Below are 19,330 nucleotides of genomic sequence, written 5' to 3'. Positions count from 1 at the left end.
AAAGTCATGATTCTCCAGGCTGTCTGGGACCTGCTGGCATCAGTATTTGCCTCTATAGAGAAAGCTTAAGGATAGTCTGAACTCGAGAATAGGAAACATAGCTTTGTTAATGCTCTCTTGCATCTGGTGTGCATTGGCCTTTTTTTTTTCCAACAAGATTAAGAAAATGTCATTTGGATGCAAAAACACAGGCTCAATTCCCAGCAATGAGCTTCTGATCACAGGGGGAAAGAGCCAGTACATTTCAACATCTAGGCAGGACACAAAGGCTGCAAGGGATCCCTCCTCCCCTCCACAGAGAAATGGGTATGAGGACAATGCAGTATTGTGACAAAGAGAAGGTGTGCCAAGCAATGGATGGTGCCTAGTGCCCGGCACTCAACAGAGAAGCCTGGCTACCTATGCATCTAACCTACCAACTTCTGCTAGCTCCACAAAAGCCTTTGCAAAGTAAGGGGGTGCTATGATTTCAAAAGGTCCAATCTGATCCATGCTCCCATGATACCATTGACATCCAGAGCATTCACCAGGACTGGAGTATGTAAGCATCATGCTTATGAGCCAAAGCAAACCATTCTTATCTTCATAAATAGCTGTGCCCGGTATTTTGATGAACTAATGGGAACTTGTAGGATACAAGGGTTGTGAAAGTTCAGTCCATACCAGAGGGTAGGAATCCTAAAGGTGCAATGTAGATGCAGCCAGGCCCAGATCTCAGAAGTTGACCTATTTTTGTTTGAGAACTAATGAGACTCATCCCTCCACCCACTTGGGCTATTGTGTTCTGTGACATTATTCCATCTTGTCCATCTCCTGGGACCACGTGGCTTATTTAATCCATGACCATTAAATGTCCACATGTGGCCAAAGCCTGCCAATGGGATCCAAGACAACAAAATCTTTCATTTTAAACCAATCTGACAACATCTCCCTCTGGTCTGAGTTTGTGTACCCAATGCTCAAACCCATGCTGGCAGTCTAGGCCTCCCACAAAGTCCTTTTATTTTAGTGCAGTTTGAAATTATGAAATACTTCAAACACACTGGGGGAAAATGGAGACAAAAATTCATGTCCTGCTCAGACTTGACGAAACAACACACCCCATGCAAAGAACACCAGCAGGATCCAATCCAAGGGTTAAGCTGATGCCAGGAGAGTAGGTGTCTTGAGCCAGTGGAAAGCATTCTGAATGTTGACTTGGAAAGATCTGGGTGCCTCAGAAGCTTCTCTTCCTAGGTTTGGAAAGCTCTGTCACATATGTTCTCTGTGTCTCAATTCCAATCTCCCTGTTGGCTTCCCCTTACATTTTAGCCTGTGTACAGTTCGTGGGACTCTCCCATCATGCTCTCTATCATCTCACCTAGTTTCAAGACATTTAGCATCATCTGCACATTGATGACTCTGATTCTATATCTAGCTTGGATCTCATCTCTGAATTATAGGTATGAATGTTCAAAAGCTACCTTGCATTTCTCATGCTCAGTATGCAAGAGCTTACATAAACAGCATCCACAACCACATGTCCCAAAATGACCTTCTAATATTTTCCCTCAGGTTAGTTCTTCACCATCTTTCTTACCTCAGAAAAGGGTGACTCTATGATTCCAGTTGACTCAGCTAAAAATCCTAGGGGCCCCAACTCCTCTCTTTCCCTCACAATGAGTATCGTCATCATCAGAAAGTCTTCTTCACTTGCCTGTAAAAATATATCCACACTCAGCCACAGTGGCTACCACCAAAGTATATTTCATCACCCTAGAATAGACCTCCACCACCCCTTACTTGCATAACTACAGAGCCTTCTTGCTAATCTTTCCTCTTTCATTCTTGTCCCTCAGCTGCCAGAGTAAAGGGAAATTAGATAATATCACCTACTGCCCAACTCCTCCAGTAATTCCTAGTCTAATTAATATTAACTACCATTGTCCTGGCCTGGTATCAGTGGCTCATGCTTGTTAAATTAGGATGTGGAGATCTGAGGATAGTAGTTCAAACCAGTCCAGGCAAGAAAGTCTGTGAGACTATTATTTTCAATTTACCAGCAAAAAGCCAAAAATGTAGCTGTAGCTCAAGTGATAAATAACTGGCTGTGAATTTTAAAAGTTTAGGGAGTCTCTCTCTCTCTCTCTCTCTCTCTCTCTCTCTCTCTCTCTCTCTCTCTCTCTCTCACACACACACACACACACACACACACACACACACACACACACTCTATCATCACTGGCCTCCTCCTAATCTAATATTTTCTGCTGTTCCTATGATGGCATTTGTCTTTCAGCGTTATTTTCCATATTCACATTCTTCATCTTACCCCCACCCAAGGTCACCTTCTTAAAAAGATCCTCTCAAGCTACCCAGTCTAAGATTCACTCTGTCCTTTGTCCTGGCTATTCCCATGGTGTACCTTTTTCCTTCGTAGTACTGAACATTTCCTAATATACCACACATCTCATTTATTATCTAGTTCCTCTACTATCCACAATAACTATGGTTCAGAATCTTTGCCTACAAATTAGACTCGGTTTTAAAACAATGCTGACCCATGATATGCACTCAATGAACATTTGCTGAATAAGCACATCTTGAAAGTATAGAATCTCTTTCTGCATCTCAAAATTTCACTACAACCCTTTTAAGACAGGAATATGAAGACTGCTTACTTTAACATTTTGCTTTGCAAAAAGGAAAATTGAGACTTAGAGGACTGCAACATTAGTCACCTCAGACAGACAGAAGACCTTACTTAGTTAAAGCAGGCTGACTCCCAACCAATACAATTTCTATACCACAGTCACTCATGTACCCATTTTCACAAAACAGGAGGCTTTCATTTTCCCCCTGCATGTGGCAATATACCAGCAATGCCAAAAATGACTCCAAAGGAAATTCTTTCACTAGAAGTCCTACAGAGAACCAGAATGGGACTTGGAAAAGAATTAAATTCCTTTGGGGGACATTCTAGCCAGTAGGAATAGAGCCCACAGAAATCACTGATGTTTTCTGTTTGAAAAGATTTTTAAAATAGCTATCTTTGAAGAATTAAGTGTGGCCACCATGCTTCTGGTAAAATGAAGTCATTGCTCTGAAATAACTATACGAAGAAAAGAAAAAGGAGTCAACAATGCTTTGAAATAGCCAGTTCCAAGTCTTAGGAGGAGACATGAATCTTCGCCTTCCAGTTTTTCTAAAACATTCACCATCAGACCTTACACTGAAGTCTTGAAGAGACTCTGCGAAGAGTCTCTTCAAGACTTAAAGAAGTTGTAAACTGAAAAACAAGTGGAAGAAAAGAGAGCACAAACATTGTACTAGCATGTACTGTGTACTAATCCTCAAATAGCCCTCCTTGGAAGATAATATTATTGCTACTTTGATGAGGGAGAAAAGGAGGCCCAAAGGACTCCTGCCTAAGCTAAGAGAACCAGTAAGGAATAGAACCCACCCCCAAGTGTCTCCTGACCTCTTAGCCCATTCTGAACAATGCTGTCACTTCCTCAGGCTTCAGGCCTTCATTTGTAAGATAAGGTATACAGATCTTTCCCTCTCCCAGTTCTCTCATTTGACAGCTATCTTATAATCTATGTACTCTACTGGAATTTTTCTTCTACTAGCAATCTCCTTACTTCTTGGGACTCAGGAGAGTTCTCCTAATGGCTGGTCTCCTGTTTCTGATGAGAGTGAGGAAAGCAGTCAAAGAAATACTTCTTGCTGACCCTGCATAAAGAATCCCAGCTCTAAATGAAAGGACGTCAAGGATATAAAAACAAGAGCCGTATAATGTGTGACTGTTGTTCTTTATATACTATGTAATTCCTCATCTCTTTTGTTGTCCCTTGGTTATCTCACATTGTTACAGCATCTTACCTTGTTATCTGATATATTGTATATATGTTTACTTTTTATTTGAAATAGGATAGGGAAGGAGGGAAAACAAGATGAGGGGAGAGGGTAGGGGGAGGGAAATGGGGACAAAAACATGAGAAGGGGTAGCAATGTTTATGAAGTAATGTACCTTCTATCTGGCGAATATAATGCAACCCTTCTATTAATTACAATAAAATATATTTTAAAAAAGAATCCCATCTCTGGGACAACTAGATACCTGGTAGGAGGTTCAGTCCTGGTAGGAGGTAGAAGTCCATTTATGACATACAGGATATGTCTAAAAAGTTCACCATGTAACATGGGACGATGTGTGCAAAGAAAAAAAACCATTCCAGAGAAATCTTTGCCACGTCAGAGGCCATGCCCATGAATAGACCTAAAATTCTTAAGTAGATGGACCAATAAGAGATGTAGATAAGGCCTTAATTTGCCTTCATTTTCCCAAGTGAGGAGGAAGAGTCTTTGGACACTTTACTTGAATATCGTACTTCCTGGTAAGTTTGGGGTTAGCTTCTTCCATGCTGGTTGCCTCGAGTCCTCTCTGAAATAAAGAAGTGTTCTAAATCTCAAGACTCTGCAGACATTGGATTCTGTAAACAGGCTTTTTGAACCACAAAGCCTCAGAAAGTCTTATGGGGGGAAAAGACACAACTTCTTAGAAGATGCACCAATTCTATTCTCAAATGGATGCAATGGAGGGGAAATAATGTCATTTAGAAACTGAAGAATCAGCTAGAATTTGCCTGTCACAGAGCAAAAAGGAGCAGATGGAATAGCATGGATGAATAACTATCTTCATGGCCCTGTGAACACACTGGCTCAGATGATGGAAGGAACGAGCAGAGCTGGAGAAGCCATTGAATCAAACGGCAGAATAGGAAGCTCCAGCCCACACTTTAAAAGAGGCATTAAAAGTAATGGGGGAGGGCAAGGGAGTTTGGCCTAATGATAGAGTGTTTGCCTAGCATGCACGACAACCCAGGTTCAATGGCTCAAGTGGTAGAGCTCTAGCCTTGAGAAAGCCCAAGGACAGTGCCCAGGCCCTGAGTTCAAGGCCCAGGACTGGCAAGAAAAAGTAACCAAGGGTGGGATGGGGAGGAGTATCCAGAGGACTCAGACACCGGCGGCTCACTTCTATAATCCTAGCTACTCAGGAGGCTGAGATCTGAGAATCATGGTTCAAAATAAACCCGGGCAGAAAAGTCTGTGAGACTTGGGCCGAGAGTTTGGCCTAGTGGTAAAGTGTTTGCCTAGCATGCAAGAACACCTGGGTTCCATTCCTCAGTACCACATACATAGAAAAAAGCCAGAAGTGGTGCTGTGGCTCAAGTGGTAGAGCTCTAGCCTTGAGAAAGCCCAAGGACAGTGCTCAGACCCTGAATTCAAGGCCCTGGACTGCACCCCCCCCCCAAAAAAAGTCTGTGAGCGACTCTTATCTCCAATTAACCACAAGAAAACCAGAAGTGGCTCTGTAGCTCAAGTGGTAGAGTGGTAGCCTTGAGTTGAAGAGCTCAGGAACAGTGCCCAGTCCAAGTTCAAGCCTCTCAATAAAAAAAAAAAAAAAAAACAACCAGAAGGACAGGAGCATGGCCTAGTGGTAGCACAAATTCCCTGGTACCACATACACAGAAAAATCCAGAAGTGTGCTATGGCTCAAAGTGGTAGAGCACCAGCCTTGGGAAAAACCCAAGGAAAGTGCCCAGGCCCTAATTCTAGCCACAGGACTGGCAAAATAATAATAATAATAATAATAATAATAATAATAATAGTAATAATAATAATAATAATGTAACCAGACAGTTACCAAAATAACCTTATAGAAGTGCTGCCAATCAAAGGTCTATATCTGACCAAGTGAATGCCCAATCTACTTGGCATTTCTAGTCACTTTGCACATCCCCCTCCCAAATGAAACACAGTCATAGTCTAAAGGAGATGACATCATTGATCCCCACTTCTTCCCTTGGAGTAGAGGGGGCAGAGGGGGCCTTATCTTCCAAGCACAGACCTTATTTGCAGTGCTCTAATCTGTCTGGTTTCTGATCTGTTTTGCTAAGGTCTCACTCATTAGAAGATTTATTCTAAACGTGTGTGGGTTTGCAGTTTTGCTGACTCTAGGGCAAGACAGAGGCAGGACATATAAACAAATCATGTAAGACCAAGAGAGGAAGCTGTGGTAAATTCTGGGAACTGAAGAGATTCAAAGCCAAGGCTGAATGTGGAGTAACTGAAAAAAATAAATATAGGCAAGATACATGTTCAGAAAAGACCCAAGAAGACTTTAAGCTTTGAACTCTAACATGCCTGGCTAAATAGCGAAGGATTTCTCTGACACACAATCAATCTATAAAGAGTGGGAGAAGTGTTTGTTTTTCTAAATGATTGATTTTTAATCAACAAATCACCTTTTAGGAGACTGAAATCAAAGACTCAAACATATATTGTACACTAATAGTCTCAACAGCATTATATACAACAGCCACAAGTTAGAAACAATTCATTATCTTTTAATGGATGACTAGATAAACAAAGTGTGGTGTATCCATACAATAGAATATCACTCAGTCTAAAAAGAAAAGAAATTTGGAGTCATATTTCTTTTTGCCAGTCCTGGAGCTTGAACTCAGGGGCTGAGCACTGTCCTTGGGCTTTCTCAAGGATAAAGCTCTACCATTTGAGCCACAGCACCACTTCCGGATTTTTCTATGTATGTGGTACCGGGGAATTGTACCCCAGTCTTTGTGCATGCTAGGTAAGCACTCTATCACAAGGCCAAACTCCAGACCGCAGGAGCCATTTTTAACATGATGAAATTTTGCAAACATTTCCTAATTAAAAAAAAAAAAAACTAACACGGACAAATATCTTGGCTACCATAGCACCAGATAAAGGAATTAAATGCTTTAAGATAAATATGAGAAGGATGAGAGAAATGGCTCTGCCTATACTGAAATAGTTCAAATATTCAAGTTAATAGAGACAGAAAGTTGTTTGATGGTTGCCAAGGGGCTACTACAGATGAAAGGAATATGGGGAAAGTATTGGTCTGTTTCCTGTTTCTATCAAAAAACACTTGAAGCTAGGTAGCTAGATAAATAGATATATTTAGTTCACAGTTATTGAGGTTTAAGGGCATGGTTCTGGAATCAGTTTGGCTCTGGTGTTGACCTCATTGTAGATATGGTAGCAAATGTAAGAACAGAGATCACAGGGGCATACAGGAAGCCAAAGAGAATGATTTTGAAGTCACACTTGCTTTATGACAGTTGGCTCTCTTAAAAAGTAACTCAAGGCTAGGGCCAGGAGTTTGGCCTAGTAGTAGAGTGCTTGCCTAGTGTGCACGAAGACCCACATTAGATTCCTCGGTACCACTTACATAGAAAAAAGCTTGAAGTGGTGCTGTGAGAAAGTCCAAGGACAATGCTCAGGCCCTGAGCTCAAGCCCAGGACTGGCAAAAAAAAAAAAGGTAACTCAAGGTGCCACAATAACTACCTTAACCCATCTGAGAGCAGCACCACCAGTGGTATGGGTTGAGGACTCCACTAGGCTCCACCTCTTAAACGTGTCACCTCCCAACATCTTCCCAGCGAGGACCAAACTCCCAGAACACGAATCCTTGGGGGACACAGCCAAAGCAAACCTCAGCAAGAAGTAGGACTGGATAGGACAGAACATCCATTTTCAATGATTACAGAATTCTAGAGTTGTCAGTAATGGTTGAATAATAATATGCATATACTTAATACCAATGATTTATGCGAAATGGTTAAAATGATACAGTATATGACCACCAGAGAGGAAGACAAATGTACAATCATTTAAAATACATTCAATCAGTCAAATGCACATGCCAAGTACAAAAAAAAAAAAGAACAACAACTTCATATAAGAAGATCAGAAGAGAGTTCAGGACTTGAGACACAGATTTCAGACACTAATAAAGAACAGATGAGCTCATCCAAAGATATGAATGAATGTGTGAAGAATAAGCAGGAAAGAAAAATAAAACCAGTGACAAGACCCTATTTGTCAGGGACAGAGAAATTTATTAAAGAGATGGGCAGAAGAATTTAGAAGACAAACCAGGAGCAGTATGTCCTGGAACCAAGCAAAGAAAATGAAGTAGATCAATAATGATGAACTCTTCTGAGAGGTTTACAAGCTCAAGGTTAACGTGCACATTACTGCTGGGTTGTAGAGCAGTGGTAGAGCACTTGTCTAGTGTGCACAAGGCCCTGAGTTTCATCTCCAACACAGTTTTAGAAAAAAGAACCAAGAGCCACGTGCTGGCGGCTTACCCCTGTAATCCTAGCTACTCAGGAGGCTGACATCTGAGGATCATGGTTCAGTGCCAGCCTGGGCACAAGTCTGCGAGACTCTCATCTCTAATTATCCATCAGAAAACCAGAAGTGCAGCTGTGGCTCAAGTGGTAGCCTTGGGCTGAAAAGCTCAGGGACACCACCCAGGCCCAGAGTTCAGCCCCACAACAAAGGAAGAAAGGAGGAAGGAAGGAAGGAAGGAAGGAAGGAAGGAAGGAAGGAAGGAAGGAAGGAAGGAAGGAAGGAAGGGAAGAAAAAAGAGAGAGAGAGAGAAAGAAAGAAAGAAAGAAAGAAAGAAAGAAAGAAAGAGAAAGAAAGAAAGGATAGAAAGAAAGAAAGGATAGAAGAAAGGATAGAAGAAAGGAGGGGAAGGGGGAGGGAAGGAGGGAGGGAGGAAATAAAGAAAATAGAAGAAAAAACAGTGTTCATTGCACCTAGCTATCATATGCCTCTTTGAACAGGTGGAAACCAGTCTGCAAGGCTGAATTAATGGGAGGTGAAAATCCGGGAACTGAGTATGGACAGTTCTTGAAATACATGGTAAAAAAAAAAAAAAAAGAAGAAGAAGAGGAGAGGCACTATCATCAGAGGAATGTGTGGTCAAGGAAGAAGCTGGAAATCTAGGGAGAAGGCAGATAGGGCTCTGACATCAGAGCTGACCACAGAGAGTTGTCTATGGGGAAATGACTGCTATGCCAGAGGCCACAGCAGTTCTCAGCTTAACGGGGAACTAATTGGAGAAAATATGGGTGAGTACAGGGAGTGCACTGAATTTAAAAGAATTAGGGAAGATTCAGTAAAAGGCAAAAATTAGCAATGAGACTGTGGATAATAGGAAATGTTTTACAATTATGCCAGCAGATCACCATGGCAACTAATGAGCTCCGTCTGTTTTCAGTTTTGTTTTGTTTTGGGGGTATTTTTTGTTTTGTTTTGTTTTGGGTGGTTGAGGGCTTGAACTTGGAGCCGGGATGCTGTCCCTGAGCTTTTCTGCTCATAGCTAACACTCTACCACCTTGAGTCACAGTGCTACTTCCAGTTTTCTGGTGGTTAATAGGAGATAAGAGTTTTATGGACTCTCTTGCCCAGGCTAGCATTGAACCATGAGCCTCAGATCTCAGCTTCCTGTGTAGCCAGGATTATAGGCATGAGCCACCAGCACCAGGCTTTTTTTTTTTCAGTAATTTTGGTTATCATTGAAATTCCAATCAGCTTCTTTTAGTCCCCTTGGTTCAGAGCTCCTAACCTATATTCCATGGGAGAGATTTCCTTCTCCTTGAAAAGGGAGCCTTGTTTACAGATTCCCTTCTGCACTTAGCTTGGAGCACCTACAACCCAGGTAGAATATGGTCTGAGCCAGGAACAGGACTGGTGCCTTGGAAGAATAATCAGTGTAGCTGCAGAAATGATGAGGAAGAGTTCCAGAAGGTGTCAGTAAGATTGCAAGCTATGCCATGTCTGATCTCATGAGGTTTGGCTTTTATGGAATAGCCAAGGGAACTGAATAAAGGCAGGGCCTGCCTCCGGTTAAAATGAATGCTCAGCTGTGGTGCTGGGAAATGATCTGCAGGAGGAAATGAGAACTACCCTCTCCTATGGGATCCCATATGTGAGAAGCAAACTAGTGTAGAAAATAGGAAGACAGGAGCCTGGTGATAGAGTGCTTGCCTAGCATGCATGAGGCCCTGGGTTGATTCCTCAGTACCACATACACAGAAAGAGCCAGACGTGGTGCTGTGAATCAGGTGGCAGAACAGAAAGTGTCCAAGGACAGCGCTCAGACCCTGAGTTCAAGCCCCAGGACTGGAAAATTTAAAAAAAATAGAAATAGGTCTGGAGAAAGTTAAAAGGAATGGACCTTATATAGGGTTTTGTTTTGTTTGGCAGTATTAGGATTCCACATCAAAGCCTCACACTTGTTAGGCAAGTACTCTACCACTTGAGACATGCCTCCACCCTGGAAATGACCTTTTTTAAAGGCAGAGCTGCCAGAGTCTCTGACTCATATCTATAATCCTTGCTACTAAAAAGCTGAGATCTGAAGATCCAGCCTGGGCAGGAACATGTATGTGAAACTCTTATCTCTCTTTAACAACCAAAAAGCAGGCAGTAGAGATGTGGCTCAACTGTTAGAGTACCAGCTTTGAGTAAAAAAAAAAACTAAAGGACCTAGGCCCTGAGTTCAAGTCCTAGTACTGACAAGATAGATAGATAGATAGATAGATAGATAGATAGATAGATAGATAGATAGATAGATAGAATAAACAGCAGAGCTATCCAAAGATGGCATAAGCTACCTTTGGCATATTAAAAACAATGCTTTAGGGCCAGGAACTTGGCCTAGTGGTTAAAGTGCTTGCCTAGGATGCACGAAGACCTGGGTTCGATTCCTTGGTACCACATATATAGAAAAAGCTGGAAGTGGTGCTGAGGCTCAAGTGGCAGAGCTCTAGCCTTGAGAAAGTCCAAGGACAGTGCTCAGGCCCTGAGCTCAAGCCCAGGACTGGCAAAAAAAAAAAAAAACAAAACAAAAAAACACAATGCTTTAGCCAGGTACCACTGGATCATACCTATATTCCTAGATATTGAAGAGTCTGAGATTTGAGAATTATAGATTCAAAGATAGCTTGGGCAGGAAAGTCCAACAGACTCTAGGTCCAATTAAGCAGCAAAAATCCAGGAAATGGAAGGGTGGCTCAAGTGGTAGAGCACCAACCTTGAGTAAAAATGCTAAGTAAGAGTGTGCAGGCCCTGATTTCAAGCCCCAGGACTGGCACCAAAAGGAAAACAAAAATAAAATTTTGTATGAGCCAGTACAGGATAATGAAGGGGAAGAACCTCGGGATATTTTATTTGAGACAGAGTCATTCTATGCAATACAGGCTGGTCTCAAACTTCCTGTTTCTGCCTCACAGATGCTGGAATTATAGGCATGTACCTATACTACTGGCCTCCTCAAGACCTTTTAAACCCTAAATAGAGTAACTGAGGCTCAGTGGAAAATGTACAGTGGCAAGTCCCAGGGTAATCAGTCCAAAAGCAAACCACAGCTCTCCACACTTGCGCAATTCAGAGCTCCTTGCTACCATCCAAAACAAAAGTCATTTTCCAAATGCTTTGACATTTTATTAGAGTATGTAAGTATAGAACTTAGAACAAAATGAAAGGAAGACTCTAAATATTGTCACAAACATGGATGAGCTAAGGACATAAGAGTTCAGACTAGAGACAACCTAGCTCATCGATTCATTTATTCATTTAACAGTATTTTTATTGGGTATCTGTTATGTGCTTGGTAGAAAAGAATAAAATGTTTATGCTTTGGTGAACTTACATTCTAGCAGAGCGCTTTGCCATACATGAGTAATTACAACTGAGTTTGATGTGTGTACCAGCTAAGGTGGTAGAACTCAGTAACAGACTCTTGAATGAGAATCAAGTCATCAGTCATCGTGCAAGTAAATCTGCAGATGCAGGGAGAAGAGAGGGAAGGGAAGGCCCCAGGCACAGAATGAGGGATAAATAGGCTAGCTAAAGAAAGAATAGATGATCCCTAGTCCTCAATAATCCAGGGCAGGTCGTAAAAAGAGATCTCAAGGCTCAGTGTTTCCCAAACTGCTTATAAAAGGGATCCCAGGTGGATCTGCTGGAAATGAATTGAGATACTCAGGCCCTGCTTCCAGAAACTGATTCTACTGGTGGGGAAGCTGAGCACTGACAGCTCTGATAAATCTCCCTAGGAATTCTCCAGTGTGGTCCTGGGCTGGGAAGCCACTATGGTAAACAGAAGGAGACTTCAAAGAGGCAGGGCTAACCCTAGGTATACACCTATGTAGCACCTAAATCAGGACTTGTTCCACAGCAGGTATTCAGGGTCTGAGGACTAGGTAGAGAAAGGAATACTGCAAGAGTAAAGGAAATCATAGCTTTTTACTAGAACTAGAACAGAGGAAAGAAAAAGACTCACCTCAAGCTGGGCCCTTCATCCCTCCCAGGGTGAGCCCAGAGTTGAAGCTGGATTGAATATCTCGTGGGAACCCAGGAAAGAGGAGAGGGCAGGGAAGGAAGATGGAAGACAGGGTAGAAAGAACCAAGGGCCCACTGCAGAACACAATGTGCAGCAGGTCAAACATACATTCATTCTTCCTAAGCCTAATGGAAGATATCCCACATGCTTTATGTCTATAGCTTTATTTAACCAGTCATTCTCATGCTGCCACTACCAACAATAGTGGCTTTCCACTAAAGAGGAAGAGTAGTGGGGGAGGGAAGAGAGGAAGTCAGGTTGTTAATCGGGGGAGAGGGGATGAAACTGTGGTCCTCAAAAGTTTGGGGTGATATACCACATGTTTCCTGCAAGAGATCTCCCTACCAAGCCTATTCATACACCTATGATCAGAACGCCTCCTCTCCTACCACCACAAACTACATTACATCCTTTTTTAAAGGACTGTGCGGTTCTAAGCACTTCTCTATAAACAAACCATGCCCCTCCTTGCTGAAAATACCCCATCCCTGTGGTTGGTATGCAAAAGCCAGTAAACTGTAGTTTCAGCAACATCACAGAAGCTTAGGCCCCTGCTCCTATATTCTGGCCATCAGCACTACTAAGAATCTGAGCTCTGAAAACCCTCCATTATCAACAGAAATTTTCCCCAGGAATTTTGTGCTCTGTCTTCTAAACCTCCCTAAATTCTGTATCCATTCATATACCATGAGTGGAAGCCTGGCTTTGTAAGACTCTGCCCCATCCAACATCTTTCAGCCAAGCAGAGGCCAGGCTCCTCCTAAGTGGAAAATCTAGAAGTTGAGAATCCTGGGAATAAATGAAAGGACTCTGTGATCAGCAAAGGACAAGCTGGCACTCCCATCCCTCTCCTTTCAAAGGAAACCTCTGCCTTGTGCATGAGGCTCACACAGTAGGCAGAGGCAGCTAGGAAATGTGAAGAGCCTAAGGAGGAGGGATGGGAAAACAACAGAGCAGGGTCAATCAAGCTCATTGTTCCAGGGAGGTTTGGGGGGTTGCCTAGTCCAGTCCTGATCCCGTAATTTTCAAAAACCGTTTTTTAAATCCATTGAATCTTTTTCTTACAAACATGTTACATAGAACTCTAAAGGGAAGCTCTTCTAATTAAAGCAAGAAGAATTGGAGATAGAGTTTGGGGATGGGTTGCTGGACCAGGACTCAGAAACCCACTCAACAGTCTACCTTTCAAATCCAGAAGTCCCTGAGGCACCTATGCAGAACTTTGAAGTCTGCAACTTTTCCTTGATCCCAAAGATCTAGCCCACGCCCTCCCCATCTCCCTTACACTGGAGCTCAGACTCAAGGCCTTAGCTTTTCTGCTTAAAGCTGACAATCTACCCCTCAAGCCAAAGCCCTACTTTCAGCCTTTTGGTGGCTAATTGTAGTCTCAGGGGCTTTCCTGCCCAGGCTGACTTCCAACCTCAGTCCTCAGGTCTCTCAGTCCCTTGCATAGCTAGAGTTATAGAGAGAGCCATCCACCCCGCAGCCTTACTCTTCTTATGCACAGAAAAACTGGTTCAGTTGTCCAGAATCCCCAGAGTCCCTGACAGCATCAGCCCTAGAAGTGGACCCCGTTCTCAACCACGATCCCTTCTCACCCCCTCCCGCCAGCCGACCCCCTCCCTCCTCCAGGCTTCAGGCCCACCACCAAAGGAAGGAATCTTAGAAGGAGCTGCGGAAGGAGAACTGCAGGTAGATGATCAGCAGTAGGACAGTGGCCCAAAACAAGCACCAGGGGATAGAGCAGAAGTTGCAGCTGGAGCCCCCCTCCTCCTGCGGCTTGGTGGGGCTGGGCGCCCGGGAGAAGGTGTAGGTGGTGGCCTCCTCCTCCAGCAGCTTCTCGCTGGGCTTCCAGTGCACGATGCCCTCCTGGCAGGCCTCGCAGAACTCGCCGCGGTGCCGCCGGTTGTCCTGGCGGCTGGCCACGTGGATGCGGTAGTGGCCCCCGCGCTCCCCGTAGCACTGCTCGCGCAGGCTGGTGATGAGGTTGTCCACCAGGCTTTCGATGTTCTCTTCCAGCATGCTCGACTCGTCCAGCCGCGCCGTGCCGCACTCGTAGCACAGCTGCTTGAAGACACGCATGCGCACGGAGCCCGCGCGCTGGGCCCGGTCCAGGTGCATGTGGAAGAGGATGACCACGTGGGGGGACGACCAGGTGTGCCAGCACCAGGAGCAGTGGAACCTGCAGGGAGGGAGGATGGAAAATAACCCCAGGAGGAGAATGATGGGCCGGTGGCAGAACAGTGCCTGGAGATGGGGGTGGTGTGTTGGGCTTATTAGCTTTCCCCGGGGGCCCATCTCACCTGCCCCTCTGTGTGCACTCCCGGGGCTAGAGCAGACTCCAGGGATGCCACCGGGCATGCAGCTGCGCTCTGCCTCCTGGGGTGCTTCTTAGAGACCTCAGCTTGCTCCACATTAGTTTCCTCAGGCCTGGTACCCTGCCCACCTTCCTCTCATCTACAGATGCCTTCCACTTACTCCTTAAGTCTTTCTTGCCCAGACCACCTGGGGGTCTGAGAGCTGGGCTGGCCTGCATCCGCTAGGAAACGCATAATCCATCGCCACCTTCCTATCTGCCAACACTGTGAACAGGATAGATGCAACTGGGGGGAGGGGGAGTCCCATTGTCACTCATCGGGCTTCCAAGCTTAGGCTAGAGTTTATGCATCACAAGGCCTGGGGCCAAGTGACCGCTCTCTCCCCAACAGCTACCCGATGGCAGCTGGATCATCACAGGTGACCAGCCAGGTTTTGGAGAGCCACGGTCCCTTCTCACTCAGGGCCATCAGCTGAGGGGGCCTCAGGCCCTCAGGAAACTCTCACATCCTCCCACAAGTGGTTAACCTCTCCCATTATCTGATTTAGAAGGTTCAGATGTTCCTCCTCATTTTTTTTTTGTTGTTGTTTAATGACATGTCCTTTAGGAACTGTTGACCCTCTTACACCAGACTACAAAACTTGGATTTAGAAAGTCAATCCCTATTTTATTTTAATTGTCAGGGTATGGATAGAGGGGTTACAGTTACATTCACCAGATAGTAGGTGCATTACTTTTCACACACTGATACCTCTTCTCATGTTTTTGTCCCCATTTCCCACCCCCCAACACCTCCCAATCATCTTGTTTTCCCCCCTTCAATCTCTAATTCTTTATGTGAGAGAAAGAATTAGAGAACCATCCATGTACACTGAGCTATTGAGACACAGGGCCAGTACTAGACATAACAGATATCCAGTAATGTGTCTTGACTTTTATTGACTAGAACCGAGTAGACAGAACCAAAGCAAGCAGGATGGCCTTTATTCTGACCCCCAAAACTATGTCTCTAAGCTCCCCACGTCACATCCCAAGGATAAATCTTCACATCTCGGCAGACCTTTGTATAAGACTTCTAGAAGATTGCCTCCAATATTATAGATCATGTTAGGTCCTCCTTAAAAGGCAGGCTCTGATTCCAGTCCAGTAGTTTACAATTCTTATAAGTTCTAGATGATAATGGTGGATCACAAAAATCTAGGCTAATCATTCTATTTTGTAAATGGAGAAAGCAAGGTTCAAAAAGGAAACTGAATCAATCAAGGGTTATGGAGCAAACAATCGAACTTGTTTTTAGTATATTTCTTGTGTTCAGTATTTTAAGTCACATCAAGCTGAATTAACTAGATTTAAACTGAACTGTCTCAAGACTAACACACAGGCCTCTACTGAACTCAACAAGCCTTCTTTTGCTTGGTTTACAAATACTTTTTAAGAGATTATTAAACTCTGAAAAGAGGACTAATTATCCTATTCCACCTCTTTAGTTTCTTCATGGGGAGATGGTAAGAAGAAAGTGACACGGGTGACTGGTGGTAGAATTGGAATTCAATTCAAGTGTCCCAGTTCTCTGTCAAGGATGCTGCTTGCCAGTCTACATCAGCCCAACTCCGAGATCGAAGCTAAGCACTTGGATCTATGTGTTCTCATCTCTCTTTAGAAGGGGTAGGACCTGGTTCATGGCAGGGCCCCTTAGTTCCAGGGCTACTCACCGGCCTGAGGCATGCAGTTCCAGGTATTGCTTCCAGCCAGGGGCCAGCACATTGTGTTTGAGGTTAGGGTCTATGATGAGGTCCCAGCTGTCAGCTGGCTTTGCCTCCTCCATCTTCTCATAGAAGACCTTCTTCCACTCACCTGTGGTCACACTTTTACACATGTCCTCGTCAGTGGTGAGGGAGGGCAAGCTCCACTTTAGTGAGAACACAGGGAATGAGGGCAGGTGTAGGGCAGGGCAGCGCAGTCTCCACGGTCGAAAAATCCTCATCGACAGGCCCAGGGAGAAGCAGGACCCAGCTCCCTCCTTTGTCCGCACTGGAACCTGTTTCCAAGGCAACCAGGCAGGGTGCCAGGAGACAGAGCTGGGTGAGAAAGGAGTCTCCAAAGAGATGTTTTGGGTCCCTGAACTGAAGCTGAGAAGGCAGGGTTTATGGAGCTAGATGGTCCAGGAGAGGATGAGGGGTTGACAATCGGTTGAGCTTCACACCATCTCACCTTGGCCTGCAAAGGACATGGAGTAGTGAGGAATGGAGAGAAGGCTCAGTTTCACCTTGCTGCCCCCTAGAGGCATCATCAGCATCTGGCTGCTATGGTAACCATAATGCCTTAGGGAGCCAAGGAGAAATGAAAGAAGGAAGATGTAGAGTCCGTAGTAGATAGAGCAGTAATAATTCTTTCCCTCTATACTCACACCTGACTTGAGACTGACATCACCATTTTAAGAAAACATAACTGGGTGTCTCTCAAAGCATGATAACTATGACCATGTCCTGACCAGGAGCCTGGGACTCATTTAGCTTATGAATGATAGCACTCCTATCCAAATTGAGCTGTTGACTGCATACCAAGTCATTTATTTACTCATTTCAGGCATGTTCGTCAGGCTCCATGCCATGATCCTATAACTGAGTCTACCTATAACTCAATGAGATTCATGTTGTAAAAGCCAGCTCCATTAGTGGCTAGCTGTGCACAAAGAGAAATCATTGCATCAGCCAGGCAGGAATAGACAACACAATTTGCAAGCTGATTACAGGAAGGTAGAAGAGTGCTATCTCAGGTACAACTATCTTTATTAAAAATATCTGCAATGCTTTAATGAGTTATAAAAGCTGGGTTTCACATGTGGTTTGAGGCCAGCTGGGGACAGAAATGGTCACCTCCTCTCAGCCCATACAGAGAGGTGCCTAAGCGACCTGGAGGCTGAGGTTGGGGGATCATGGTACCAGGCCAGCCCAGAAAGAAAAGTCCAAGAGACTCCATCTCTGTAGAAGGAAACTGGATATGTCAGTGTGATCTCAGGTAATACAGGAAGCCCAAAGAGAGTAAACCAAGGCTTTTGTATGAAGCTGGAGAAAAGTTAGACCCTATCCTAAAACTAACAATAACAACCAAAAAAAAAACCAAAAAACAGAGCTGGTCATGAGGTGACAGCCCACCAAGTGGATAAACCCCATGAGTTTTAAGCTCATATGATGTTATTACAGGAAAAAAATCATAAAAATATTTTAAAGAAATCAAAAGTAATACCTCTATTCAATATGATTATTGTAAGTACTATGATTATAGTCAGCTTGCCTATTACTTTTTGTATGTCATGTCTCTATATGTGCATATTCATACATTCTATATACCACATTATGGATTTTTCTTCCTGGCAGTGTTGGGGATTGAACCCACTTTTGTGCTTACTGCTCTACCACCTGAGCTATGCCCCTCTCTAATCCCTTTTCCCTTTATCTTTTAATGTGGTGGTGGTGGTGGTGGTGGTGGTAGTGGTGGTAGTGCTATACTGGGGCTTGAACTCAAGGCCTGGGCACTGTCCTGTAGGTTTTTCTGATCAAGGGTGTCACTCTATCACTTGAGCCACAGCTCCACTTCCAGCCTTTTGGTGTTTAATTGGAGATAATTGTCTCTCGGATTTATCTGGCTGGCTGACTTAGAACCATTATCCTCAGATCTCAGACTCCTATGTAGCTAGTAGGATTGCAAGGGTGAATCACCAGTACTAGCTTAGGATTTTTGTTGTTTGTTTTTAGTAAGGCCTCACACTTTTTCCTGGACTAGCCTTAGATTGAAATCTTTCTACACTTTCCCTTGGGTAGCTGAGATTTTAAATGTGTATCACCATCCCCAGTTTGTGTTTTTGTGGTAGGCTGTCACTATCTCTGCTCAGTCTGATTTTGAATCATGATTCATCTCTGTCTTCCATTTATCTGTGACTAAAAGCCTGTACCTCCACACCAAATCTCCACATGGTAACTTATTTTTAAATAACAATATATCATGATTTTTTATAGGTCATTACTATTGCTCTGTAGTAGTATTCTGTAGGCCGCCTATATTCTGTTATATAGGTGGGCACAATTTTGTTAGTCAATCCTGCCTTTGGGGGGATTAAATTTTCATTTCATTTTCTCTTTCTTTCTTTCTTTCTTTTTTTGTGATAATCCTGGGGCTTGAACTCAAGGCTGTCCCTGAGCTTTTTTGCTTAAAACTAGAACTCTACCTCTTGAGACACAGCTCAATCTCCAGATATGTATATATTTACATGTGTATATATACATGTATATTAATATACATATATATATTACTTAGAAGTAATAGTCTCATGGGCTTTCCTGCCCAGGCTGCCTTGAAATCACAATCCTCAGATCCCAGTCTCCTAAGTAACTAGAGTGACAGGCTTGAGCCACTAGCACCTCACTTAACTTTCATTTTAATTTCTCATGATTGTATTTTGTCATTTATCTGCAATAAAACTTGTTGATAAAGCTCATGAATCTTCCTCCCTATGCTTCCTGAAGTTAGAAAGCAGAGCTCTTGATCTCATTTTTCAAAAGCTTGCTGCGGCTAGTATGATCTCAAATGATCAGAATTCTCAAATCTTCAAATAGTGCGCATTTCAGACAGACTATAGGTCCTAAAGATTGAGGATTCAAAAAGAAATGACTAAAATTCCAATTTTCTATCGAGTATCAGAAACAATCTTTTTCCCAAAGCTCCTTTGCCTCTACATGAATAATGCCTTAATTTATATAGTTTTAACCTCAGTTGATTTCTC

General features: G+C 43.6%; 1 protein-coding gene across 1 annotated transcript; it reads right to left on the bottom strand.

The window, feature by feature from the left end:
- Positions 1–13,895: 13,895 nt before the first annotated feature.
- Rtp1 (receptor transporter protein 1) lies at positions 13,896–16,534 on the bottom strand. The gene is made up of 2 exons (XM_090331680.1): positions 16,263–16,534; positions 13,896–14,415 (listed from the first exon to the last, which is right to left on the bottom strand). The coding sequence occupies exons 1-2, from the start codon at positions 16,532–16,534 to the stop codon at positions 13,896–13,898; spliced, it is 792 nt and encodes a 263-aa protein (XP_090187806.1).
- Between the last annotated feature and the right edge of the window lie 2,796 nt (positions 16,535–19,330).

The sequence above is a fragment of the Megascapheus bottae genome, chromosome 1 (genome assembly GCF_031878675.1).
Source record: "Megascapheus bottae isolate mThoBot1 chromosome 1, mThoBot2.hap1, whole genome shotgun sequence".
NCBI lineage: Eukaryota > Metazoa > Chordata > Mammalia > Rodentia > Geomyidae > Megascapheus > Megascapheus bottae.
Note: the sequence above shows the minus strand (reverse complement) of the source record. Positions and strands in the feature narration are given on the sequence as shown.

Excerpts from the sequence above, each read along its gene's own strand:
- Rtp1 (XM_090331680.1), bottom strand. The coding sequence starts at position 16,534 with ATGAGGATTTTTCGACCGTGGAGACTGCGCTGCCCTGCCCTACACCTG. Across the intron at positions 14,416-16,262 it reads GAACTGCATGCCTCAGGCCG|GTTCCACTGCTCCTGGTGCT; the intron begins GTGAGTAGCCCT and ends CCCTCCCTGCAG.